Here is a 26120-nt window from a genome sequence, read left to right on the forward strand (position 1 = left end):
GCGCTAAAAGCAGCAAGACTTTTCTCCCTTCAACCTTGGCTTCATTGCCCGCTAGCGGCTCTGGGAAACCACGTCGCAAGCCAATCACAGCCACACAACTTCTCTAGTCACTTTCATTCGCCCAACGCACTCCGCTAATCTCTCTATATTACCCCCTGACTGGTTCAAATACCCTTGCTTTATCCTCCGCGGGCCATGGTTGCAGGCGCTGGGTTTGCCAGTCCGCGCTCCTCCTGCAGCTGATAGTCCATCCGTCCCATGTCAATCCAATCATCGTCATCGACTACCCTCGGTCTCTCCATGTACGACGCGCTATCCTCTTGCCGCTTTAACAGATGGCAACTGAACAAAAATTCTGATTTTTTTGCCTTGTTTCTTCCCCTACCCTCTCTGACCTCACCGCACCGGGAAATCACTATCACCACCATAATATATCGGACATTATTGACAAACTAACTGATGGTAGTAATAAAAATGGCTCACAGCTTATAGTTCATCCGACTATATTTTTGGGGGCATTTCAAACCGACTCTCCCCAGAGATTTTGATTAGGACAGGTGGTCGTTTTGATTCTGCCTTAACAGGCGGTGGCGTCCAGGGTTGATCCACCGTCCGCCAAGGCTGGATGAATCTCATAACATGCAATTTTGGCAATGATCGGTCATTTTTTTGAGCTTCTTCGGATCTATTATTAAGATCTACCAACTGTTCTTGATACCCTTATCCCTAATACCATCTCAGGTCACATCATGGTATTTTTGTTGGCATTTTCTAGAGAATTCCGGTATGCTGGTATGGTACGGAGTATAGTATGCTGAATACCATACCCGAAGCGGCACAGTCGTCACATTCCCGGAAATGTAGTAATAAAATACGGAATACGGAACACGGGAAACTGCATTCTGATCCGGCCAGATCGGTGTTTGACACCCTTGAAACAGTTAGTATGACTCGACTATTTAAGGTTGTTTTTCTGGCATATAGATATGCAAGGTCAACACGATAAGTCTAGAGCTGAATGGTGTCAACATCGAAATATTTCATTATCACAAGGGAGGCGCTAAAGCATGTGATGCATGTGATCAGTACAGAGTACTTCGTATCTATATCGTATTAAACATGAGGTGCCTGGATGTGACGAGAATTGAGGCGGTACTCTATTGCATGCTCCATATAGATCTTGAAATACCTACGGAGTATACGGAGTACGCTAAGAAAATATGCCCATTATTAAAAGTTCAGTCAAGCTGTCGGGTGATGGGACCCCGACGGCTTGAGGCGATTTCCGCTTCGGGGGATCCATCCATCCATAGTTGCCTCAGGCCTCCACAGTTGGATAATCGCCGAGCTGCCCATTGGTTAAGAGAGCTGAGCCGAGGGTAGGCGGTTTTTCGGCGTTTTGTCACTTCCACTCAAAATTCGGGTACTCGATGACTCTGGGGACATTCGGGATCTACGACCTAAATATCCTAAGTCTGCGCATTCACCCTTTCGATCTGGTTATGCCAATCGCTGGTCGCTACTAGTAATCCTGGTCTCAGCCTCCGATCTCCAAACAATTTCACATACCGCGATGGCATCTAAAGGTGCTGTTCTGCCTCTATTGAGGCGCGAGATTCGATCCTCCCGATTCTCACGAGCTACCCCCTCCGTCTCCGCCATTGCCACCCGCCACTCAGCCAGTCCCTTCACAACTTCCGGGCGACGCCTAGCTCGGCAAACGGCATTATTCACCGCGCCAACCCAGACACGAGCCTTTTCGCAATCGTTATCAAAGCGCTTCACCGACGAAAATGGCGACTTCGATCCTCGCACATTGGAGCGCGAGTCCGACGACGTGGATGTGTGCATTGTTGGTGGTGGTACGTGCTTTGTGCCGCATCGGTTCTCCCCCGAAGTAGCGTAGCTAAGCATTAATTTACTACAGGTCCCGCCGGTCTCGCCGCCGCGATTCGCTTGAAGCAACTTGCCAACGAGGCAGGCAACGAAGAGTTCCGGGTTATCCTACTAGAGAAGGCTGGTGAATTGGGCGCCCATATTGTCTCCGGAAACGTTTTGCAACCAACCGCCCTCGATGAGCTCCTCCCCGACTGGCTGTCCGAGGACAACCCCTCGCGCTTTGAGGGTGCGACCCCCGCCAAGGGCGAGAAGATGCGTTTCCTGACGAAAAACGGCTCTTACCCGCTCCCCATGCCGCCACAGATGCATAATGAGGGGAATTATATTGTCAGTCTGAACGAGCTGACCAAGTGGTTGGGAGAGCGTGCGGAAGAGGTTGGTGTGGAGGTGTACCCTGGGTTCGCGGCCAGCGAGATGGTCTATAGCCCAGACGGCTCAGTCAAGGGCGTTGCGACCAACGACCTAGGACTCGCTCGGGATGGAAAGCCCAAGGAGACATTTGAGAGAGGAATGGAGTTCCATGCCCGCGTCACACTTCTTGCCGAGGGCTGCCACGGTAGCTTAACCAAGCAGGTGACCAAGAAATACGATCTTCGACGAGACAGCCAGCCCCAGACATATGGTCTTGGAATTAAGGAAATTTGGGAGATTCAACCCGAGAAGTTCCGATCGGGCGAGATCACTCACTCGCTGGGATATCCTCTTCCCAAGGATACCTATGGTGGAGCCTGGATGTACCACTTTGGGGACAACATGGTGAGTATCGGTCTAGTGGTAGGATTGGACTACCCGAACCCATGGCTTTCGCCCTACGGAGAATTCCAGAAGATGAAACACCACCCCATGTTTAAGGAGGTCCTAGAGGGCGGCAAGTGCATTTCTTACGGGGCCCGAGCACTGAACGAGGGTGGGTTCCAGTCGATCCCCAAGTGCGCATTCCCCGGAGGTGCCTTGATTGGTGACACGGCTGGCTTTTTGAACGTCCCGAAAATCAAGGGTACCCACACCGCAATGAAATCGGGCATGCTAGCCGCCGAGGCTGCCTTCTCGGCGCTTAAGGGCGACAACCAAGGAACCGTCTTCCTATTCGACTACGAGAAATCTCTGCGTGAATCATCCATTTGGAAAGAGCTGTCCGAGGTCCGCAACATGCGGCCCTCGTTCAACACCCCACTAGGCTTATTCGGTGGACTTATCTACTCCGGTCTAGAGGCCTACCTATTCAAGGGCCGAGTGCCATGGACACTCAGCCACCACGGCACGGATGCAGCGGCTACCAAGCCTGCTTCTGAATACGAAAAGATTGTTTACCCCAAGCCAGACGGAGAGCTCAGCTTCGATATCTTGACCAGTGTGAGCCGGACCGGAACCAACCACGAGGAAGACCAACCGGTTCATCTGCAGGTGGAGGACTTGGATAAGCACACGGACCTCGCATGGCCTGCTTACAAGGGGATTGAAAACCGGTTCTGCCCTGCAGGCGTCTACGAATATGTCGAGGACCCTAGCAAGAAGCACGGGGTTCGGTTCCAGATCAACTCACAAAAGTAAGTGTCTATCTCTATTTAAGTGATCTTGGATATATACTAACTATTTACCAGCTGCATTCACTGCAAGACCTGTGATATCAAGGTACCTACACAAGACATTAACTGGCAAACACCTCAAGGTGGAGAGGGGCCAAAGTACATCATGACATGATCTCATGAGGGATCTCGGGATAGGTACCTAGAATCAGGTCAATAGGGACTGATTGGATATAATTTGACAAGAAAAAAAACACCAAACACCAATGTATATAGAAGCCCTAAAATAGGCACAAGTGAACCAAAAAAAGACCCCATGGGGTTGGCAGAACCGTGGAATGCCAGTGGAGAGAGTCCACGAGGGATAAGCCTTACTTCGAACTTCCTTTGAACTATGTAGATACTATGTGTTTATTCTGATTCAACATACCTGTACGGAGTATATAATATATATTCTAAATAAACACTTCACTCTACATTAAATGTTTCATATTATCTCTTCCCCTCTCTATTTTCTATTTTCTATTTTCTATGGTGGAACCACGTGGATCAGAAAAAGTGAGGCGGCCAAAGTTGCTAGTCCACCGCCAGACGGTACTTTCTCTTTTCTTCCCCTCTCGCTCTACTCGTCTGTATCTTTTGTATTTGTTTTTTTTTTTTTTTGCTGATCCGCTGTTTTTGTTATTCTACTCTGCAGCAGTACTTTGCAGTAAATCTGCTCTCCGATCGTTTGTCGGGTTACACGTTACACGCTTGCCTGCAGCAACACCGCATTTCACAACTTCCCACTGCATTCCCGCCTTTTCGATCTCTCCCATATTCCCTGGCATTTCCTTTAGCCAGATCTCTTTCCATTATCGCCCATCAGTTATTTCAGTTCAGCCATGACTGAGGTATCCTCAACCCGACTTTACCTTGGGAACCTTCCCCGCAACGGTATGCTACCACCTGACTGTCCCTCTTCCCTGAGCTTTGGAGAGCACACGCACCACCTTGCATGATACGGTCGTTTCGCTGGTTCCTAGAGTCCCATGTGCTCTGATCCCTCGTATGCTCATGTGGAATGCCACCCTCGGCCCACCCTTCCCAGAATGAGCAAATGGGAGCTTCAGCTACCCACATGGAACACCCTCCACAAATGACCATCTGACCGGTCCTTTTGGAGTTACCCTTTGAGATTTGATGCGCTAACCTGCTTATTTCTTATCACAGTGACTAAGAGCGATATCGAGGAACATTTCAGCAGCCATGGCTCCGGTAAGATCACGGAGATCAAGTTGATGAACGGTTTCGGCTTCATCGAATATGACGACCAGTTGGATGCCAGAGATATTGTGCCCGGTAAGAATGGCCCAGCATACCCTTTTTATTTGCGCGCAGACTTGCTAACGTTATTTTCCTACAGCGTTCCGTATGTCCCCATGACTTGTCCACCGATTACCCCCCGCTTATCAATACCACAGACGGCAGTGACTTCAAAGGCGAGCGACTCACCGTTCAGTTTGCACGCGGTCCTCGCCGCAAGGAGGCCTTCCCGGGACCACCTGATCGCAATGCTCTCCCTCGTCCACGTCGCACTATGTTCCGCATGCAGATTTCCGGTCTTCCAGAAACAAGTTGGCAGGTTAGCAGCCCAAGTCCATTCCTTCCCGGAGTTCCTGACGTAGATTCCTCCAACCCGTCTCTCTACTCAGTCCACACATGCTTCCAGTCCATTGTCCTCGAGGCCATCGGTTGAGCCAAGGATCCTGGGGTACTAATCCATGAGCACTCGTCTCATAGTAACTGAGAATTGCTTTGATGGCTTTTTTTCTTTACCTTGAGATTTGAGAATTGCTCCTTAATCCTTGCATACTCACCACACATTGTTGTCAGACCCCATGGAACCTTTCCTGGGACTTTTGGATGCCGATATAAGATGGCCATTCTGGATACACCTCCTCGGACTGGACATGGAGTGCTTACATGATCTCTCAACATTTGCCGGACACCTTACCTTTCCTGGACCTGGACTCACCATGCATTCAATAGGACTTAAAAGACTTCGCCCGCCAGTCTGGTCTGGACGTCGTTTACTCTGAGACTGGCCGCGAACAAGGCAGAGGGTAGGTGGACCATTGTATTCCGCGAGAGACGCTTCCAATCCATTGACATTTGACCAAGGTTTGTGGAATTTGAAACCGCCAACGACCTCAAGACCGCCGTGGAGAAACTGGACCAGCGAGAGTTCAAGGGCTCCGTCGTCTCTTGTGTCGCCGATGTAAGCGCCCAACCTGGCTCGGACCTGGAGGAACCCCCTCTCACCAACTCCCAGATTCAGAACTTTGAGGAACGCCCCGTTCGTGACCCATACCGGTCTCGTTCCCCACCCCGTCGCCCCTACCCTGCCACCATGGAGGAGTACGACCGCCGGATCCCTCCCCCACGTGGCTACAGTCCCCGGGAGCACTACCGTGAGCGGTCGCCGATTCCTATCCGCCGCGATCCCTACTATGAACGGGATGGCTATGCCCGCCGGACTCCCCCTCGCCCTCGGATGGAAGACTACCCACCCCCACGTCGTCCCTACGAAGACCCCTATGAGGCCCGACCTCCCCCGCCTCCTCGCCACTATGATGATCCCTACCTAGCTGCCCGGGGTTATGGTCGTCCTCGCTCTCCACCGAGAGGCGAGTATGTGCCTTACGACCGTCCTCGCTACTGGTAGATGGCGCCGGGTCTTCGTTGATTGGACTTGCTGCATATTCTTCCGTTCTACCATCATTTTTGTTGACCTCCTTCGCCAAATACCCGCAACGTCTCGTACTGATTTCATGGGATCATGATTTTTTTTCACCTGCCGAGGTTTCGTTCAGCGTGCTCTTGCGGCCGGGTGCTTTTCTTTCTTCCTGGCGACTGGACAGCGCGAGTTTTCAATCATTTCTTTCTTCCCTGGTAGCTTTGGGATGGCTGGAGCCTAAACGGTTATCGCCCTATGGTCTTGTCCATCCTACACTATTGTATGTGTGTTAGCATCTGAAAATCTTAATCTTCTTCTTTAATTTGTTTCTTCTGTAACATCCTTGGAGTCCCATAGCTCTCTCGTATCCTGGTATAGCCTTATTTTTGAATAGTTGGTTGGGTTATGATAGTGCAAGACTTGTTATTTGCCATATTGAAACCAAGATATATATCGGGATTGTTATCATGAACCCCACCAAACCCCAATTATAGCATCTATAGTTAGAAGAAATATACACCACATCCAACGATATACCACCATTTCTGTTTATTTACCTACTTTGTAGCCACAATTCCGCAATAAATATCAAAATGTGGAAATGCCCGTGTGGGTTCTACCGTCATGATCTACAACCGTCCACGGGTGCCCCGCCAAAAAAAACCAGACCCCTCAGCTTCCCTTCGATTTAATATCATTCATTCTTTCGCATTGGCCAACCCCTCTCCTCCTTAATCCCTAAATAAACAATACAAATTCAACCACCATGACTGACCACCAACGCATCCAACTCCCACCCCGCCCAGATGTCCTCGACAGCGTCCGTCTCCGCGACATCGAGCTCCCCCTCCCCTGCGCCCCAGAAGCCTGGCACCGCCAGGGAAAATCCCAACCATGCACCGCAACCCTGAAGCTCTCCTACTCCTCCATAATCACAGCCGCCGAAACCGACAATGTCTCCCTGACCCTCGACTACGGCAAGCTCTTCCGCCGACTAGAAAGCGACGTACGAAACATGGGCGAGAACGTCTCGTCCTCATCCCACCCATCCCAGCGACTGATCAGTCTGGAGGGGACGCGACGCGAGGAAATGCAGAGTCGCGGACTGGGCCAAGACCCGCGCGTGATAGCGGGCGTTGTCGCGGATGCCGGACTCGGTCTGTTGGAGACTACTTCCGCTATCACTGCGGCGAAGCAGCCGAATCCTATCTCGGCGGCTTATGGGGAGTGCGAGGTCCTGCTGCATTTGCCTAAGGCTTTGTTGCGCGCGGATGAGGGGCTTCGGTATCGCGGCGTTATTGCGCTTGGGAAGGAGGTTGCTGGTGGGGAGCCGCGAGGGTTGGTTGTTTTGGAGGAGGAGTTCCGCATTGAGGGGATTAGGTGTTATGCTATCTTGGGTGTGAATCCTCATGAGAGACTTGAGAAGCAGGCTGTTGTTGTTGGTCTTACGTTCCAGGGTCCTGGGCAGCTTGCTTGGGGGTCGACGGTTGTTGATACTTACCAGGCTGTGACGCGGGCTGTGGCTGAGGTATGTGGTTATCCTTTTTCCCCCCATGCTTTTCTTGGTGTCCTTTTTTGGGGGGGACCTATTTGCTGACTTATGTTTGTGTTATAGAAGGTTGATCAGACTGATTTCCAGTCTGTGGAGTCTTTGGCTACTTTCATCGCTCGCATTGTGACTGTGGACTTTGGCAATGAGCGTGTGACGGTCAAGGTGGAGAAGCCAAGTGCTCTCGCTTTTGTCCAGCGGTCTGGTGTGGAGATTACTCGCTCAAAGGCTTTCTTCGATAGTCGTTAAGTGCCGTGTAAGTGGTTTCATGTTATACAGGAGGCTGCAGTGTGCAGATCGACACTCATATGCAAGTTGGTGGCTGTAGTATTGAGGCTGTGTAAGGCTGTCTGAGGCAGGTCTGTAGAACCACATGGCGATATATCGAGGGTTATTCAAAGCAAAATACTGTAATACCATGCAATATCAAGATCTAAATCAAGATATAAATCCGATCAATAAGATCATGTTAATGTCAGCATCTGACACGTGAAATCCCAATCGGGACTAGTGGCTCAGCCCCCGGATCTGCGCCTGAAATCCGATTTTCTGCAGGATCTCGCAGTTTTCTTGCTTTGTTTCACTTCCTGGCGAAGAAAAACTGTTAATCTCTATTTGCTAAAATCTTTACCCTCTATGTGCCCATCTGTGCCTTCGTCTTCGCCTTTCGTTTCGTTTACTGGCTTCTTGGCCAACCTTGATCCATATCCATCCCTTCTGAATATTGATTCTGCTCCTGACGTTTCCAACGTGTCAGCACACCCAGTGCTTTCTCCTTGCGCCTTGGCCTTCGACTCCTCCACCAGCGAGGTGACTTGGGTAGGGGTTCCGGGTCCGTCCTGAAGAAGGGCGGACGGTAAACCTGCTCGAGGATCCAAGGCTGGTCTATTGACTAGTTCGGGCACTGAAGGAAAACCGTGCTTTCATGCAATAAACTCCGCAAGTTGAAGTACGTCTCTTTGATCTGCCTTTCGTTTGCTTTTTTTTTCTTTTTTTCTTGAATTTCTTTTACGTTTTACCTTGGCGATAATTAGTGGGGGTGTGAAAACCCTCACCTACCCCTCTATTCATTCTTTACAGTTGATATTCAAGTTTGAGGCAATTGAAGGCTAACGGGTATCTCTATGTGAACAGCGACTGCGAGATAGGTATTCTGAATACCTTGCTACCATTCTTTACAACCGCGCAAGGTCAATTGTCGACCCTGCGGTTATCGCCGGCGCTTTTACTCAAATTGTTTCGCTTTACTCGCGGAGCTCTCACAGGTGATACAACAAAAGCATAATGCCTTCCTCAAATGCCGAAGACCTGTCGGTCGGAGACGTGTTCGCTCCGCAGGCCGATAGCGAACAGTCCGTCATTGACATCCCAGCCAATCACCGTCGCCCTAATGCACACATGGGCAATCTGTCACCCCCAGAGCAGACAGCCAAGGGATTCAATGGGTTTACAAACCAGACTCTCAACGAGAACAAGCAGCGACGGAAGAAGAAGAAGAACCAATTTGGACCGTCATGCGCAACCGTTCGCGGATTCACTCCTCTGGCATCCGGCGACGAGGAATCGGACTTCTCCGCTGCGAGCTCACGTACACCCTCTCGACCTCCCACTGCGCTTGATGGCGCCAGCCCACTGGTACAGGCGTCTACAGGTCATGGGGTCAGCGCGTTGAAGCTTCAACTCAATACCCTGAGTCTGTCTGACGACACAGCTGGTCTTGGCGGACTTATCTCCAAGACCCCAAGTGCTGCTAGTGTTTACTCCGACAGCGACCAGACCGAGATTTTGACCAGCTATGAAATCCCTCTGGACCAGGACTTTGTTAGTTCCGACGCAGTGCAACCAGAAGTACTTGACGATCGTAACGCGGATGTCCCAGGTATGAACCCGGAGTTGCGCAGCCAACTGTGCCGCAAAATGACAGCAGAGGACTTCGTACCTATTCTCTGTCTGGGTAAGGGCTCATTCGGAACTGTGTTGCTGGTGCGCCATGTTGTCACAGGCAAGCTCTACGCCCAGAAGCAATTCCGGAAGGCTTCTCTCACTGTCCACAAAAAGCTAGTCGAGCAGACCAAGACAGAGCGCACAATCCTGGAAAGTGTCAACCGCCACCCCTTTGTCGTCAAGCTATTCTATGCCTTCCAAGACCACGAGAAGCTCTACTTGATCCTGGAGTACGCGCAAGGCGGCGAACTCTTCCACCACCTCGCCATGGAACGCATGTTTGAAGAAGACGCAGCAGCCTTCTACATGGCAGAGATGGTCCTTGCACTGGCACACCTTCACCAAAACGTCGGCGTTCTCTACCGCGACCTGAAGCCCGAGAACTGTCTCCTCGATGCGCAAGGCCACCTCCTCCTAACCGATTTCGGACTCAGCAAGATCGCGCTCAGCGACGATGACCGCTGCAACTCCCTCCTCGGCACAATCGACTACATGGCGCCGGAAGTGATCCAAGGCAAGCCATACGGCAAAGCATGCGACTGGTGGTCCCTCGGCGCACTGGGCTACGACCTCCTCACCGGCTCGCCCCCATTCCGCGGAAACAACCACGCAAAGCTGCAAGAGAAGATCGTCAAGCAAAAGCTCATGCTGCCCTATTTCCTCGGGCCCGATGCAAAGGACCTTCTCACCCGTCTTCTCCGCAAAGAACCCTCCAAGCGTCTTGGATACCACATGCAGAAGGACCTGCAGATAATCAAGAAGCATCGCTTCTTCCGCAAAATCGACTGGGCTGCCCTTGAGCGCCGTGAGCTCGACCCGCCCATCCAGCCTATCGTCACGGATCCCGCTCTTGCTGAGAACTTCTCTGTCGATTTCACTCACCTCCCGCTCAGCCCGACAATTACTGCCACCGGATTTGACGACTACTATGGTAAGGGACAGGATTTCCCTGGTGGAAAGGGTGCGGATGGTGATGAGCTTGGTGCTGAGAGCAATCCGTTTGGTGGATTTAGCTACGTTGCTTCGAGCAGCTTGCTGGACCATGGATTGGGGGTTATGACTGCTGGATATTGAATTGAAGTCGGGAAATTTGACTGGGGAGAATTGAGAAAATAAGGGTGAAGGCGGAAGGGAGAACGAAGATAATGCATATTTCACATCAAAGGTGTCTCGGCATGCCGTTTTTCGTACATTGCATTGCATGTCATGCATTTCACATGTGGTTTAGGATTGTTTTCCTGTGCAGTTGCTCGTCTTGTTCTGAACATTTGAAGCAATACAAATAGCATCACCTGAACACAAAAGTGGTATTTCACATTGCATATCTACTAGGAGTTTTCTTCCTTCTCTTTTATTTGGAGTAATACATACATGCATACACACAATCCATATCTGGACCTGGAAATCCGAGGTTAAATCTTACATCTTCTGACATTAAGCTATTCATAATATACTCCGTCTCCAGCCCTAATAAATCAGGACGCAGGATAGAAGTACCGTAAAGTAGATAAGCAAAAGGGAGAAAGTTCATCCTCTGTGGGATTTCATTCATTCTCACTCATAAGTAGGATCCTCCCAATTTCCCAAAGGCCACACACGTCCCCAACAGCGATCTGATAAACCCAAGTTTACAGATCTCAGATCCTAGATCTCGCCTTCTTCACTTCCAGCACGATCATCGTCATCAGCCTCGCCCTCCTCTTTCTCTTCTCTCTGCGAGTCTAGTTTACTCCGATAATCCACATCGGCCGTGGGCGGGGGAACGGGCCGGGGGGGAAGCGCGACTGGAACGACATGCTGCTGTTTTTCAGGGAGTTCGCCTTCTTCGGTGCTGGACTCTTCTTTCGGAGGTGAGTGTGTAGATGGTCCTGGCCCCGTTCCTGGCTTCTCACCCGTGATTGATAGGGAGTTAAATTGAGGCGTGGCTTTTGTTTGGGATAATGCTGCTGCGGGGACTCGCGGGCGGGAGGGGGCTGGAGGGTTTGATTTTTGGTTGGTTGTGGGAGTTTCTTCGTGGGAGGGGGTTATGGTACGCTGGCGCTTGGGGGATCGATCGCGGTTACCGTTCCCGTTGAGGGTTGAATGGGGTTTGTTTTGTGGGGAGGATGGGTGTGGGTGTGGTTGAGTGTCGGGGTGAGATTCGGGTTCGCGTGAGCGCTTGCGGCCATTTGTAGGCGTGTCTGAGGTGACGGTGAGGGTTGGAGGGGTGGAGGTGGATTGTTGCTCTGAGGCGGATTTTGTGGGATCGGTGTCGAAGATGCGGGTTGGGTCGTTGGGGTTCGGGGTTGAGTCTGAAAGCGCAAATTCTGGGTAGCCCTTGCTGAGGCTTTGCTGGACGCGCTCGTAAATCTTGACAATGAAGGTGCAGGCGCGGATGAGGTCGTCGAGGCGGACGTCGATCTGCTCCCACCAGGGTCTGCCTTCGGCGTCGTCGGGGAAGGCGACTTTGCAATGGCGGGCTGCGGCGTACAGGGCCGCGGCAGCGATGACGCGGGGTGGGAATTGGAGACAGAGGACAGTGTAGGTTGAGTCGTTGAGGAAGGAGTAGGTGGAGTGTCGCAAAGCCCGGTTGTCGCCGACGCCTAGGAAGACGGAGTAGTCCCAGAGGATGCGGTAGGGGGACTCGACCTGTAGGTCAAAGCACAGGTATTCAAGCATGACGCTTTCGTTCTGCAGAATCAGGTCGCGCCATTTCCAGTAGTCCTTGGACTGCTCGTCGACGATTAGGTTCGGCTGCTTCATGGCGACGCGGCAGCATGCAATGACGAAGTCTTTCATGCGGCGCATGGCCTCGTCCACCTTGAACGCGACAAACAGGGCCACCGCGGCGATCACCTTCGGGTGCATCAGGTCCGATCCCATCTCCGGATATTGGCCCATCAAGGAATAGCGCATGAGGAAGCGGTGCATATACACCGTGGCGGTCATTGAGGTCTGCGGGGGCATCTTCAACATCACGCTCACTTGCCAGATGAACTCGACTGCACGGTGCCGGATGTAGTCCTCCTTCCCACGTTCAATCTTATCTATGCGCGAGGGCGTGCGCTCAAATTCTTCCTCGGTGAATAACCATTTTTGTTGCTCTGCCTCCAACACCGGATTTGGTAGGCCGGGGGTGCGTCGCTTCGGCGGTGCTGAGGAAGCCATGGTTGTGCGAAGTGAAGAGGGGGAAGACGAATAAGATCGACGAGGGGCTGTTCACACAATGGGGACAGAGATGAAGCGCATCCGGCGCGCCTGATAAGGAATAGCTCGCGTGCGTGGCTAACAATAATCGTTATCGTTCCAAACGTCACAGTCGTTAGGCCAAATTTAGCATGGCGGAGCTTTCTATCGCATTGCGGAGATGATAGTTCACGGCGGGAGATGGTCGGAGAATTGGAGAAGGTAAGTCAGGGATAAGCAATATATAAACAACAGTGCGCTGCCTAAATATCGAGCACTATCAGACAACCTGCAAGGCGGCAAGGACCTCCATATTGACGCAGTCGACAAGGGAAGCTTTTGGATCGGAACAATGGTTTTTCCGAATGGGAAACTATTTATCCGGAAGGTAAGAGATACCAACCTCGGGAGTATGACGGTATGACAATCAACAGTCAGTGTATTATATCCATGGAGTAATAGACTCTCATGTAAAATTAATTCATCATTGCTATGCAATTACATTGAAACAATCCCTATAAACAATTACAATTGGTATCTAGTACTTTGGAATCAAAGTCCGTCCTGGCGCCACGCTGATAGATGCAATAGACAAAAAAGGCCGACTAGGCATTTACTCCTCCTCGCTGACTTCACTTTCATCATCACTGGGAACATATTGTCTGGTCGTGGGTTGACTGTATTGGTGGCTCCGAGCCTCCTCTTCACGAGCACTCTGTTCAAAAGCGGCCTCCATCTCCGCCGCCAGAGCATCATCATCTTCCACTTCATCCTCTTGAATAGCCGTGCCTGTATGGACCGAGGAAGTAGGTAGAGCTGTGTTGCCGACCGGGGAGGGTAGACTAAACTCCCCAATGTCTTCGTCCCCATCATCATCATCATCATCTGCTGGGGTGTTATTGGACGAGAAGTAGGTCCGGTCCACGAATGGGCGCGGAGGTGGAGATCCCATATCAATAATGAGATCCCCGTCAACAATGATGTTCGAACTGGGAGACTGCCCAGCTAGTTGTGATCCCGTGCCTGCATCAGACGGGGACGAGCGAGAGCCCTCATGCTCAGGTGGGTCGGGATAGCTGACCGGCTCGGCTGGCTTGGCGGGCGCGTATGCTTTGGCTGGTGCCTTTGCCGGCGGTTTCTTCTGTCGCAGCGGGTTTGCTTGCGTTTGTGGTTGTGTTTTGGGTCGAGGTGGTGCAGGTCTAGGCGCAGGTCTGGCAGCCGGCATCAAGGGTGTGCTGGCCCTGCTGATGGCAAGTTCTGGGGTGCTGTGGCCTGAGGGTGGCTTATCATCCTCCCGGCGATTCTTCGGGAGGAAATGTCGGAAGTCGTAAGGGTTGCTATCGTCGGCCGGTCCCTCATCCTCACTGGTGCTCCCTCCGTGCCGGTCTTCTCCCGAGGTTGCTGGTTCATCCTCTTCCTTTATCCTCAGTTGTTCATATTGCTCGCGGACCTGCTTTTCCGTCTTTCCTGGAGCCGACCGTAAATTAAAGTTCAAGGTTGTTGAGACCGGCTCCAGAACAAAGACTTTCCGCTCCGGATCGAAGATCAGGACCAGGCTTCGCTCGCCCGACGGGTCCTCGCTGCCTTTGTATGAATAGGTCAATGTTTGATCGGCGTTCGGGGCCTTATCAGTAACGGCGAGGTCATAAAGGTCGGCCGATCGGGAGTGGGTGATGGTCGCACGTTGCTGTGAGGTGGCGGACTTGGATTTGTGGTTGTAGTTGACGTTGATCAGTCGACTCGTGTTTGGGTTTCGAGCGAGCCTTTCCCCTAGCACAATTGGGTATTCGGCTTGCTTTGTCGGGTCGATCATGGCGGATAATGTGGGGGTAGCCATATTTGCGCTCACGGAAGTGTAGAGACCCCCAAAATCGAGGTGATTTGTACAATGCAGAGGAGAAGGGGAGGGAAAAGGGAAAAGAAGATTGGAAATCCCCAAAGTCGGGGAAAGGTTGAGGTGGAGAAGAACGGAATTAGGAAACGGCCTCCCCACTCATACAAGGGCGATTTATAGGATTCTTGGATTCCTTGCTTTCTTACTTTCTTACTTTCTTAGTTCTTACTTTCTTAGTTTCCAATGAGATTGGATCTTTTTGGTCTTTTGATATTTTGATATTTTGATCTCATGTTTCATCTCGATTCGACATGCTTATATTCCGAGTTCTGTGCTACATTTTACGCAGTGAGGCTTCGGGTCCGACTTCGGCATAGCATAAGCACTGGGCATAAAGTACGGGATGAATTATAAAGAAACACATAAAGCAAGGTACTTCCATTAGACGATAATTACTAGCCGAAGCATAAACAAAAAAGCGGCTTGCAGAAATACAATGCAGTAAAGCAGGGCAGGAGGAGGTATCCAGAAAAAAAGAACGCGAGGCATCAAAGAAAAGCATGGAGTATCTGTCAGCTATGACAGCCAAGACTATACCACCCAGGATGATTGGAATCAAAGAACAGATTCCAATGTCGGAAATTTGACATTACCGAGTCGTTTATTTAAGCTTCTCCTTGAGCTTGCCGAAAAAGCTACTCAGGCGGTGCTTCTTCTTCTTGTCACCGATAGTAGAAGCACCTTCAGTGCTGTGAGACTGTTTGGGAGACTGCTCTGCGGTCTTGGCGGTCGAAGTAGCAGGAGTTTGAGTAGACTCAGCTCCAGTCGTCACAGTAGGATCTGTGGGCTTTGCGGCCGGGGTGGCAGGTGTGTGAGTAGACTCGACTCCCGTCGCAGCGCTAGGACCTGCGGGTTCCGCAGTAGTGGGAGCCTTGGTTTCGGGAGTCGAGGTTTCGACAGTCGAAGTAGTCTCAGGGCCAGTTGTGACAGTGGGCCCACTGGATTCGGCGTTCTTCAACGCCGAAGATGGGGCAGCAGCAGCAAAGCTGCGGTCCAGCGGAGGAGTCGAAAGTGGCGAGACATCTGTCGAGTCTACGCCACTAGCAACAGTGAGATGGGGCGCAATGGCCTGGGTGGCCGCAGTGACGGTAGGCGCCGGAGCACCCGCGGACTCTTCAACGGGGATCTTCTTCTGCAGTTCCTCCTCGATAGCATGCTTCTCGTCGACTGCTACTTGGTTCGCAGCAGCCTCCGGGTCCTTGTGGGCCTCGGCCAACGAGTCCTTCACCACCTGGGGGACTTCATCGACAGGCTTGTCGCCGTTGATTTCCTTGCCCTTTGACTCCAGTGGCACACCAGCAGCCAGTGCTGCCGTGGTCGAGTTGGGGCCAGCGGACTGGATGTGGTATCCTGGATCGGCCATCGCTGCCTGCTGCGCCGGACCTCCGGTGTAGATCGGCTCAGCCTCACTAGATGCGGCGCGTTGCGCAGGTCCACCGATCGGAAGACTAGATTCAGGAATCAAGTCGTTCGTGATTGGGGGAAGGGTATATGGGAGATCGCCAGAGTTAGTGTCGGTGTTCTGGTTCCCAGTGTTGAAAGGGAGAGTTTGGCCCTTCTCATATGACTCTTTGTCCAAAGTGACAGCCGAGTCAACGGTGTTGTTGTGGAGGGTGCTATGATGAGGGACTTTGTCACCCGGGTTCAGGCTGACGGGGTTGTCAAAACCTTCCGAGGCTGGGATGGGATCCACGGAAAAGGTCTGTTCGGATTCCTGTCCCGGAGTGTCTGGGAAGCTACCAGGTAGATCCCCATTGGGCTCCTTGGGAACGCTAGCAGCGAGAGCCGCGGTTGTAGAATCAGGGGTCACGCCAGACATAGTGGGGGCGAAGTTGGAGTCCTTGATCTCTTCAGGTAGAAGCACGTTGTTGATATTGTTATGTCCGTCTTCTTCTTCACGTACGTTGGGATCTGTAGTCCAAATACCGTCGACAACAAACTTTTTTTTTTTAAAAAAAATTCAGTCAGCGAGGAACCAGACAATCTTGGAACCTTGGAAGATTCCGGGGAGTTGCGACTTTATAAATGGGGGGGGGGGAGCGGCACAGGTGACGTCAGTGGAAAGTCCCCTGTTGCCTAAGGCTCACCGCCATCCAATCTACGGGGAGCCAAGGGCAATGGCGAAAAGGAAGGTGCGAGAAAAAAAAAGATAGTCAGCCCATACCTTGTACTGGACTTTTTGTACAGAAGATATAGTCACTTCCTTGACAAAGATATCCCCCACCCGGTCCAGTTTCACCGTCTTACCCCAATCATCGAAATTGCCAGTTACGAACACCTCGCTCGCATTGTAAGGCCTGCAAGTAACCGTCTCAGCATTGTATCACGAGGATGTCGAGCAATGCCGAGATATGGAGCTCTCTAGCTAAGGGGGTCATGTTGGAAGCTTGACTCACCATTGAAATGTAAAAGTTCCCATCTTGACACAACTTTAGAGAGAAAGTTGAAAACAGAAAAAGTTTAGAAGACAGGGAAAAAAAAAAGGCAATGACTTGGGATTAAAATCAGTGGGGTGTGACACAGACCAGTACCTGACCCTGGAGAGGATTTAGCGCCTGTATAAATTCTGATTCTCCTCATGCATTACCCTATGTGGCCCTAGATGTCCATACATCAAGGGGCTGGGGGGCGAACCGTGGCTGTGGCCGGGTCTATGCGCCCGATCTAGACTTTGATGACTTTTATGACGCCATGTCAGGAGCTTTTAGGCTTACTTTGTACATTACCTAGCTTATATGTCTAGCTTAGTGTTATTCTATGGCAGTGATATGTGATATTAAATTTGTATATAACATGATAATTAAAATGGAACCATCTGAAGCTTTAAAGTTTCCAAGATTTTGCGGTTCTGCAGTATTTTCTCCACCGAAAAAGATTATAAGGTGACATTTGAAAACGGCCGAGTCCATGACATATGTGACCTAGGAACTTCCCAAGGTTCCGTTGCCACTTTAGTGGCGAATATGCAATTCTAGAAGACGCTTAGAAGACGCTTGAAGCGTTGGTCTTTTTCTCAATGCTAATCTTATAGTTAGTTACTATACCACTACCTACATATATAGATAAGTATATGGGTGAGTCATGTCGATCACTATTCCATAGTAGTTTTATCCATACATATTAAGTACATAATAGATACAACCTAGTACATGATGGATATCATACTACATGGTAGTACGTAGTGGAATTTGAAGCACCCAATGATCGACGAAGCTCAGACCAACTTTAGTGTGTCTTCTACCCCTCATCTTTCCAATTGCAATTCTCTAAGATCATTTCCCATTTCCCACCTGGGCACCTTTTGTCTTCTCTTTTGTAAGTAACAGCTGTAAAGCTTCCGGACTGAGCTTCCTTTTTAGCAAAGACACAGGTAATTTCCCAGTTTCACTTGATTTCACTTCCTTTCACTTGCTTTTATTTTTCATTTGCAATACTCAATGTTCCATTTTTATTCCCGAGACATGGAGAAGAAAGAAAAAAAGAAAAAAAGAAAAAAAGAGAGAGAAAGACGAGGTCATGCAGTATCCTACAATTAGACTCCAACCAATAATCCCCCACTGTCTGCCCCTCCGTTGCTTCTTCCTCATTACTCTTACCTTTTCTACCTCTTCTACCTTTCCCTACCTTCGCTGCCTTTCCCTACATTTTCCCATTCCTCTTCTCAATCTCTCTATTTAATCCGTTCCTTTCTAATATCCACAGATATCATCTCTGTTTCACCCATCCCACTCCCACATCCATCCCACTCACCTTCAACCCCGGAGTTGCGGCCTCCTCGGCCCTCAACCCCCCCAACGCCCTCATGGCACAGAACTCTGCTCCGGATTTGGCCCCGGTCATCAACACCAGAGCCGCCGAAAAATCTACTGGCATTCAAAAAATTTCCGAGGACGACGAGTTCGAGGTGACGTCACCAACCAACCTGACTTTCCGACAGTCCAGCTCAAGTGCTGCCCCGCCGGGTACCGCTTTGTTTGGAGGTACTGCATTTGCTGAGGGAGGATCACAAACGGGAAGATCGTTGTTCAGTCGGAGTCCATTCCAGGACACTTCGGGGGAGGAAGACGAGCAGGAGGGGGAGCTAGCCCCCCTCCCGGCACGATCCGCACAGCAAGGATTCCCTAGCAACTATGCGCTTGGCCGTCGGACATCGGTCTCAGCGGAATCTTTAAATCCCACCGAGGCTGGCTCAGATAGCTGGTCGCCTCCTCACCACCCAAAGACCGAAGAGCAGGTCTCCCGGCTTAAGAGTGCCGTTAGTAGCAACTTCCTCTTCTCCCACCTCGATGATGATCAATTCTTGACCGTCCTCAACGCTCTTGTTGAGAAGCCTATCCCTGCGAAGGATATCAAAGTCATCTCACAGGGTGATGCGGGTGATTACTTCTACATCGTGGAGAAGGGAAATTTTGACGTCTATATCCACCCCTCCGGCGCCGTGCAGCCTGGTCCTGATGGGTTGGGCAACAAGGTCGCTAGCACTGGACCCGGAGGATCTTTCGGCGAGCTCGCTCTGATGTACAATGCCCCGCGTGCTGCAACGGTGATCTCCACCGAGCCAAAGAGCACACTGTGGGCCCTCGACCGTATCACCTTCCGCCGCATCCTAATGGACTCGGCATTCCAACGCCGTCGCATGTACGAGGCTTTCCTGGAGGAAGTCCCGCTGCTTTCTTCTTTGAAAGCGTACGAGCGCTCGAAGATTGCCGATGCTTTGGACACTATCAAGTACCCGGCTAACTCCACCATCATCCACGAAGGCGATCCCGGGGATGCTTTCTATCTTTTGGAGTCAGGCGAAGCCGAGGCTACCAAGAACGGTGTCTCTGGGCCCGTCAAGAACTATCACCGAGGCGATTACTTCGGCGAGCTTGCCTTGCTGGACGACAAGCCACGCCAGGCGAGCATCACCACCAAGACGGATGTGAAGGTGGCGCGGCTGGGTCGGGACGGATTCAAGCGACTTCTCGGTCCTGTGGAGGGAATGATGAGAGGGGCCGAGTATGACCTGGACGGGGAGAAGTCTCCTGTTTCCAAGCCGATCTGATATGATTACAATGAAATTGAATGTTGTGGGTTTTTGAGCCAGGAAATTAGACTCCACATTGGCAGATCCAGCTATCTTGTCATTTGTCACTCACCTGCTATCCCAATAACTGATGATCTACTTTTTTCTTTCATGTTCATTATTTGTCTCCCATTTCCTCGTTCCCAGCAAAATTTCCACTCCTTACGACTATTTGACCTGTATCTACAACTGTCTCTTTTATGCGTCTGTGGCAGGGACCTACTGTCGTCCTTGTTCATATTGTCCTTTTGCTACTGTGTTCTTCACTCCATTGGACCCTTCCAATACTTAGGTATGATCCAGCAGAATGACTAGAACTTCCAAGGTTGTGTTTAATTTCCCAAAATTCCCAAAATTCCCATGTGCAAATGTCTATATACCCCAACACCCAAGGATCAAGTCGAAATCGTGTAGGAACCCGCCCACTACCATTACGCTATGTGCCATATGTCCAAATTGACGATCTTGGAAATCCCAAATGCAGTCAACACCAGTATATCACCTCGGAACAACCAAATCACTCCTTAAAACCCACTTCTCCCCGCCAGTAACCTCAGCCCCCTCATGTATCATACAATGATCCCCATGTCGGTGCAAGAGCGCCATCCCAACCTCCGGCGCAACAGCTATCGGTTCCGGATTGCGATTCGCGCGCGTCGACTCCGGGTAGAAGATTGTTTCACCACCCGTGCAGGACGTCAAGTAGATCAGGAGAGTCCAGGTTGTGCGTGCGGGTGTTGCCTTTGAGCGCGAGTTGGGTGGAGGGAGGGTTATGTTGTTGGCATCGTCGTCTGCGATTGCGGTGTTAGATTGGTTTGCTTGGGTGTACGGAAGTCCTTGTATAATTCAAGATAATCAACTTCTTACAGTGTTGTCCGAAAAACTGTCCCGCAGAGTATCGATAAATACGAATATTAGGATTTAACCCCAATGGCTCCCCGCCCCAGAGTTGACGTGCGCGTTCAGCGAGCGCGCTATCATCTTCCATATCCTGGTCATATTCATACTCGTCTTCTTCAAAGCGCGTCGTGACAAGCTCTTTCAGTGCGGTGGTGCTCCACAGCATCTCCGCAAACCGCGCATCGTCGATCTGGAATCGGTCGTTGACGCGTAATGCCTCGTCTTTCTTTGGGGTTCCCGGTGTTGTTGTTAGTGGCAGGGAGGCCAGGAACGAGGCGTAGGTTTTGCAGAGGGTTCCTGAGAGGAAGTTGCGGATTATATAGATTTGGTCCGTGAGGAGGGGGGTTAAGGTTAGATCTGCGGCGGGGAGGAGGGGGCGGAGGGGAGGCCAGTTTGGGGTTGTGGTCTTTGGTTGGGGTTTTGGATCGGGTTTTTTGAATTTCGGGGCCATTTTGGTTCTTGGGTGAGTAGGTGTAGGTGTAGTTGAAGGTGTAGTTAAAGCTGAAGGTGAAGGAGGTAGATGGAGTATAGGTGAAGGGTTAAAGTTCCAAGGCTTTTTTTATCGCGATAAGATGATCCCAAGTATAGGTACATACATAAACAACAAGGCTAATTGGTTTTCTATGTATACTCCGCTTCCCCAGAATATGTAATACTTTACAAAGTATACACCCCTTGCATATATACGGGCTTGATAGGAATTGTATTCGCCTAAAGTACGACTATCACAGTTTCCCCTCATCTTAACGGGAGGCAAGCCACTGAATATCTGAGGGGTCGACTCCACCCTACATGTAGACAATAGACTGAGGCAATGTGAGATTCTAGAAGTAAAAAAGGGGTCAATTGTATAGAATTATACTCCATGTCACATTCAATATATAGATCTAGGCTTTTTGATCAACAAAATCGGTGAGGAACCAGCTGCGGGCAGTCCATCTAGGTGGATCAGGTCGGAGAGAATATGGATTTGGGCGGGGCGGGAAAGAAAATTTGTCCCGGAAGAGGATCATCGGCGCTTTTTTTCTTCATTTCTCCAACCGTGAACCTTTCCAGATTCTCATTTGTTGGTTAATTCGTCAAGTCAAATCGCGATATCGAGAATTCAAGAACAAAACAACGAAAAAGGAAAAAAAAAAAAAACATGGCTCAGCGGTGACTACGGCCATCTGCAGCGACCAACTCGGCCATCGCTCACCGCCCGGCCCAAGTTGAGAACTTCCCTTCTTATTGGAACTTCATTCCTCTCCCTTCCCCAGCACCAGCCTGTCATGTCGTCGCAGACCATGACTGCGCCAGCCGTGGGCCATCGACCGCCTGACCCAGGCCCCGATAGCCCCCTGTACGACTATGGCAGCTCACCAGACCCCGACTCTCCTTCCAATCCTCGAGGCGACTCCGCAATCCGCGCCATGCAGAATAATTCTGCCCCGTCAACTCCCAACGGGATGCCCGCCCAGGACGTCGCAATCAAAACCGAATGCTCGGACAGCCACAACTTTTCAGCGGCGCAACACCAACAAGATGCAAACACGCAAAACGCCGCAAGTGCGCTCCTAGCGCAGCTTCTTGGAAATCAATCAGCCGCGAACTCGACACCTACCACGATACAACCTGCACAACAGGACGAGGACCAGGATATGCACATGGATATCAAGATGGACGAGTCAATCTCCCAGTCATTTGACATGGCTGCCCAAAATACTGCGCCTATCGACCAGAGCTTGCACCGAGACACAGCCTCGATCTCTCGCGAGATTCAGGACTTACTGAATGGGAAAGCTATAGGTGACGAGCTCATGGGAACAAATTCCGTCCAGGATATGGACCACGCAGGATTCAACTCCGATATCATGGGGACACTGTCCGACCCTATGAACCCAAAATTGACCACCGACCAGCCCTCGCTCCTTCCGCCCTTGGACTTTTCGGCCGCCCCGAAAAATGCGTTCGAAGCCCTTCACCAAAACGAGCTACTTACAGCCGCCTTTCTTTCGCAAAACGCCGATCTGTCAGCCCTGGGATATCCAGACATGGCAGCTTCAATCGCTGGATCGGAGCCTAAGATTCAAGCTTTTGCCAAGTTGGAGTTTGATGATGGACATTTCTACGTCAATACCTACTCATTTATCCTAGGACGAGATGTGCGCGCTGCACGCGCCGCCCATCACCGAGAGTTCCAGTACCGGCAGGCCGTGCGAAGCACTCGGGCGAAGAGTTCAAGTGGAGGAAACACATCCCACACCCCGAACCGTATGAAGCGGGAGGAAAGCGCTGCCATGATGGGCAGTGTTGTCAGTGATCGGGGAGGTATTATGGGCTTTGATCCAGATATACCTCCGCATCTCCCGAACAATATGAACATGAGCCGACGATCCTCAAGATCCTCCTTTGACGATGCTGTTGTACCATTACATGCAAACCCGGCTCAACTACAATCGACAACAGACTACAATGCGCTCGCAATGCAATCTTTGCAAGATGGAAACGGAGATGCAAAGCCTGTTGATGCGCTGGCTTTGCTCCCATCCCCTGATTCTTGTCCCACCATCCCAATCCACCCCCCAACGACCGTTGACGGTAGTGCCGCAGGCCATCGAGGGATTTCTCGGAGGCATGTCCGGATCTCATACAACTTTGACCGTAACTTGTTTGAAATGGAAGTAATGGGACGTAATGGAGCGTTCATTGGGGCCGATTGGCTATCACCGGGGCAAGTTCGCCCGTTACACAGCGGCGACTACATCCAAATTGGAGGCGTGCGCATCCGCTTTTTGCTACCCGACGTCCCCATTGGCGAAACTGGAGCGGACCGGATGGAAGAAAAAATGGCAGAAAAGCACGACGAGGAAGAGGAAAAAGATGCTCGTGCTTCAATTGAAATGGATGACGATGTCGATGAATCTGAGAGACTTGGGAGCGACAGCGGCGAGAGCAGGGAGCCCTCAAAGAAGATTATCCTCAAGACAAAGGATTCCAAATCATCCCAAGCAATGGATTCCATTGAGAATGGGGATAACGATTCCCAGCCGGCCCGCCGCCGGGGACCAGGACGCCCTCCCAAGGATGGAATCATGTCCAAGCGCGAGCGAGCTGAGCTTGCCCGGGAGCAGAAAATTGCTGCCAAGCGCGAGGCCAACGGAGGTATCACACCACCTCCACTCAAGGTACCCAAGGCCGGGAAGACAGTTGCCAAAGAGTCTGTCGTTCCAGAGTCACCAACAAACAAACCCTCCGAGAAGCGGAAGTACACTAAGAGAAAGAAGCCGGATGGCACACCAATTGATTCTCCCCTTCCCTCAACAGAAGGCGGCCAAATGTCTGCAGAGCCCTTGCAAGAATACGTCAAGCCCCCACCGGTCAAAAAGCGCAAGCCATCACGGTCACCATCTCCCAACTATCCTCCGGAGTCTGCTTACAATGCCGAGGATCTGGCGAAACCCCCGTACAACTACGCGGTTCTCATCTTTGATGCTCTGACGGAAGCCGGCACGCCAATGACATTGAAGCAGATCTACCGTGCGCTGAAACTGAAGTATCCGTACTTCCGCTTCAAGTGTGAGACTGAGGGTTGGACATCGAGTGTACGGCACAACCTGAACGGCAACGGCCATTTGTTCATGCACGCAGAGCGAGATGGCAAGGGTTGGTCATGGCAGCTTATTCCAGGCGCGTCAGTAGAGAAGGAAAAGAAACGACGCCCTTCGCCGCCGCCGCAGGTGTCCCACCCTCCTGCGCCTGCTCCCCAGCAATATATGCCTCAGATGTCCCACTCTTATGCACCACCTCAGGGCCCACCGCCGGTGCCAAATCCGCCGCAGCATTTCCAATTCCCTTCCATACCGCCTGCTCCTTTCCCGGCCTCTGTTAATGTCGGAGGACATCCACCACAATCCAGTCCCTACCCACCTCCATCGAAGGCCCCTGTTCCTACACCTACCGCTCCTCCCGCTCCGCCGGTTCAAGCCCCTGCTCCTGCTCCACCCCCACCTCAGGCTCCGACGCCGGCACCGGCACCCCCACCGGCGCCTACACCTGTCCCGGTCGCTGCTCCTATCCCATCACCAGCGCCAACACCTACACCGGCTCCTGTGCCCGCGTCTGCACCCGCACCCGCACCTACACAGGCGCCCACGCCAGTACAGTCGGCACCGCCACCGGCAGCAGCACCAGCGCCAACACCAGCACCGCCTATCAATCCAGCTGCATCCTTCCCCATACCCAGTCAGCTCCGCAACAACCTCCCAGCTGCATTTGCGGCCACCATCCCTTCAACCTACACTTCACCCTACGCATCCGCCCCCGCTCCACAAGGTGGCCAGCAGCAACAATTGCAGACCCCACGGCCTCCTCACGGACCACCTCAGCATCATTCCCCTTATCCACAACAAAAGCCGCCGTCCTCTCAACCTCCTCACAACAACCCGCAGCCTCGGGCCTACCCTCCTCCATCTGGTGGAGTGCAATTCCAACACCAGCACCAGCATCAACATCCGCATCAGCAACCGGTCCAACCCCAGTCGCAGCCGCTGTCGCACCCTCCTCAACAGCAACATCCGCTACCTCACCACCAGCACCAGCCGCAGCATCAGCACCAACACCAGCATCAACCTCAGCACCAGCATCATCCGCCCCCCGGCCTCCCGGCCCATTCTCACCATCAACAGCAACACCCTGTTCAGCAAAACTCTGCACCAGGGCCACCAGAGTCATCCTCGTTCATTGACCGAGCAAACAAGGCAATCGATGACTTTGAAGCTGTTCTCATGGAAGACTACGAGGACAAGAACTACATCCGGGAAGTTCTACGGAGTGCGCGTGCACGCGTGTTGGGTGATGCGCCAGAGAGCTCCTTCCCAGGCGGCGAACCAAAAGACGAAGCCGTCATCATGGACGTGCTACGGAATTTGGTCGGAAGCCTGAAGGACGAGTGAATGGCCTCCTGGCTGCACATATTACATATATGGGTGGAGGGGATGGTTTCCTCCCTGACGACTTATCGAGTATACGAGTCTTATGGTTTTGCTTTTTGCTTTTTTTTTTTTATCCTTCATTTCTTCTTCCCCATTCAATTTATCCTCTTCAAATTGTTGTTTTGCGACATGTCTGGATTCTTTGAATCTTAATGATATCCCTCTGTTTTTGCTGACAGGCGTTTGCTTGCGCCTCGTCTATTTTTTTTGTCGAATTTAAAAATCTTCTCTTCCCTGTTCTCTTTTTTTTCGGCTCTTCATAGCCCGCTGTCTTGGAGGTGCAGAGGGATCTCTCCCATGTGGAATGATCCCGACTTGCTTTTTTCTTTGTTTTGATCCTGGCGTGACCCGGCCGCCTGATATAAAAGCGTAAAAGCTCAGCATGATAGAAATACCATTCACATTGACCGGACTGAATACTCATTTTCCAGTACTGGCATGGATATTTCAGTATTAGTTTATCAATGGCGTTGCTAGTGTCTA

At 51.4% G+C, this 26120-nt stretch overlaps 10 protein-coding genes across 10 annotated transcripts; 6 read left to right on the forward strand and 4 right to left on the reverse strand.

Annotated features, from left to right (window-relative positions):
- Positions 1 to 1573: 1573 nt before the first annotated feature.
- Positions 1574 to 3600, forward strand: PEX2_028410 (electron-transferring-flavoprotein dehydrogenase; the record flags this gene model as incomplete). The annotated part of the gene is made up of 3 exons (XM_016740116.1): positions 1574 to 1862; positions 1928 to 3446; positions 3501 to 3600. The coding sequence occupies 3 exons, from the start codon at positions 1574 to 1576 to the stop codon at positions 3598 to 3600; spliced, it is 1908 nt and encodes a 635-aa protein (XP_016593527.1).
- Positions 3601 to 4309: 709 nt separating this feature from the next.
- PEX2_028420 (uncharacterized protein) lies at positions 4310 to 6132 on the forward strand (the record flags this gene model as incomplete). Its single annotated transcript, XM_016740117.1, has 6 exons — positions 4310 to 4361; positions 4638 to 4766; positions 4831 to 4836; positions 4889 to 5049; positions 5457 to 5530; positions 5589 to 6132. 6 exons carry the CDS (start codon positions 4310 to 4312, stop codon positions 6130 to 6132), a joined length of 966 nt encoding a protein of 321 aa, XP_016593528.1.
- Positions 6133 to 6910: 778 nt separating this feature from the next.
- Positions 6911 to 7942, forward strand: PEX2_028430 (dihydroneopterin aldolase family protein; the record flags this gene model as incomplete). Its single annotated transcript, XM_016740118.1, has 2 exons — positions 6911 to 7672; positions 7760 to 7942. 2 exons carry the CDS (start codon positions 6911 to 6913, stop codon positions 7940 to 7942), a joined length of 945 nt encoding a protein of 314 aa, XP_016593529.1.
- A 1035-nt stretch (positions 7943 to 8977) lies between these two features.
- On the forward strand, positions 8978 to 10711 carry PEX2_028440 (AGC family serine/threonine-protein kinase; the record flags this gene model as incomplete). The annotated part of the gene is made up of 1 exon (XM_016740119.1): positions 8978 to 10711. The coding sequence occupies one exon, from the start codon at positions 8978 to 8980 to the stop codon at positions 10709 to 10711; it is 1734 nt and encodes a 577-aa protein (XP_016593530.1).
- Positions 10712 to 11281: 570 nt separating this feature from the next.
- PEX2_028450 (uncharacterized protein) lies at positions 11282 to 12784 on the reverse strand (the record flags this gene model as incomplete). Its single annotated transcript, XM_016740120.1, has 1 exon — positions 11282 to 12784. The coding sequence occupies one exon, from the start codon at positions 12782 to 12784 to the stop codon at positions 11282 to 11284; it is 1503 nt and encodes a 500-aa protein (XP_016593531.1).
- A 631-nt stretch (positions 12785 to 13415) lies between these two features.
- PEX2_028460 (ELL-associated factor) lies at positions 13416 to 14639 on the reverse strand (the record flags this gene model as incomplete). The annotated part of the gene is made up of 1 exon (XM_016740121.1): positions 13416 to 14639. The coding sequence occupies one exon, from the start codon at positions 14637 to 14639 to the stop codon at positions 13416 to 13418; it is 1224 nt and encodes a 407-aa protein (XP_016593532.1).
- Positions 14640 to 15297: 658 nt separating this feature from the next.
- Positions 15298 to 17115, reverse strand: PEX2_028470 (carbohydrate-binding module family 48 protein; the record flags this gene model as incomplete). Its single annotated transcript, XM_016740122.1, has 3 exons — positions 15298 to 16635; positions 16861 to 16993; positions 17093 to 17115. 3 exons carry the CDS (start codon positions 17113 to 17115, stop codon positions 15298 to 15300), a joined length of 1494 nt encoding a protein of 497 aa, XP_016593533.1.
- A 1383-nt stretch (positions 17116 to 18498) lies between these two features.
- On the forward strand, positions 18499 to 19743 carry PEX2_028480 (cyclic nucleotide-binding domain-containing protein; the record flags this gene model as incomplete). Its single annotated transcript, XM_016740123.1, has 1 exon — positions 18499 to 19743. The coding sequence occupies one exon, from the start codon at positions 18499 to 18501 to the stop codon at positions 19741 to 19743; it is 1245 nt and encodes a 414-aa protein (XP_016593534.1).
- A 519-nt stretch (positions 19744 to 20262) lies between these two features.
- Positions 20263 to 21115, reverse strand: PEX2_028490 (uncharacterized protein; the record flags this gene model as incomplete). The annotated part of the gene is made up of 2 exons (XM_016740124.1): positions 20263 to 20555; positions 20632 to 21115. The coding sequence occupies 2 exons, from the start codon at positions 21113 to 21115 to the stop codon at positions 20263 to 20265; spliced, it is 777 nt and encodes a 258-aa protein (XP_016593535.1).
- Positions 21116 to 21935: 820 nt separating this feature from the next.
- Positions 21936 to 25598, forward strand: PEX2_028500 (forkhead domain protein; the record flags this gene model as incomplete). The annotated part of the gene is made up of 1 exon (XM_016740125.1): positions 21936 to 25598. One exon carries the CDS (start codon positions 21936 to 21938, stop codon positions 25596 to 25598), a length of 3663 nt encoding a protein of 1220 aa, XP_016593536.1.
- Positions 25599 to 26120: the final 522 nt, after the last annotated feature.

Source organism: Penicillium expansum (assembly GCF_000769745.1).
Source record: "Penicillium expansum strain MD-8 chromosome Unknown contig75, whole genome shotgun sequence".
Lineage (NCBI taxonomy): Eukaryota > Fungi > Ascomycota > Eurotiomycetes > Eurotiales > Aspergillaceae > Penicillium > Penicillium expansum.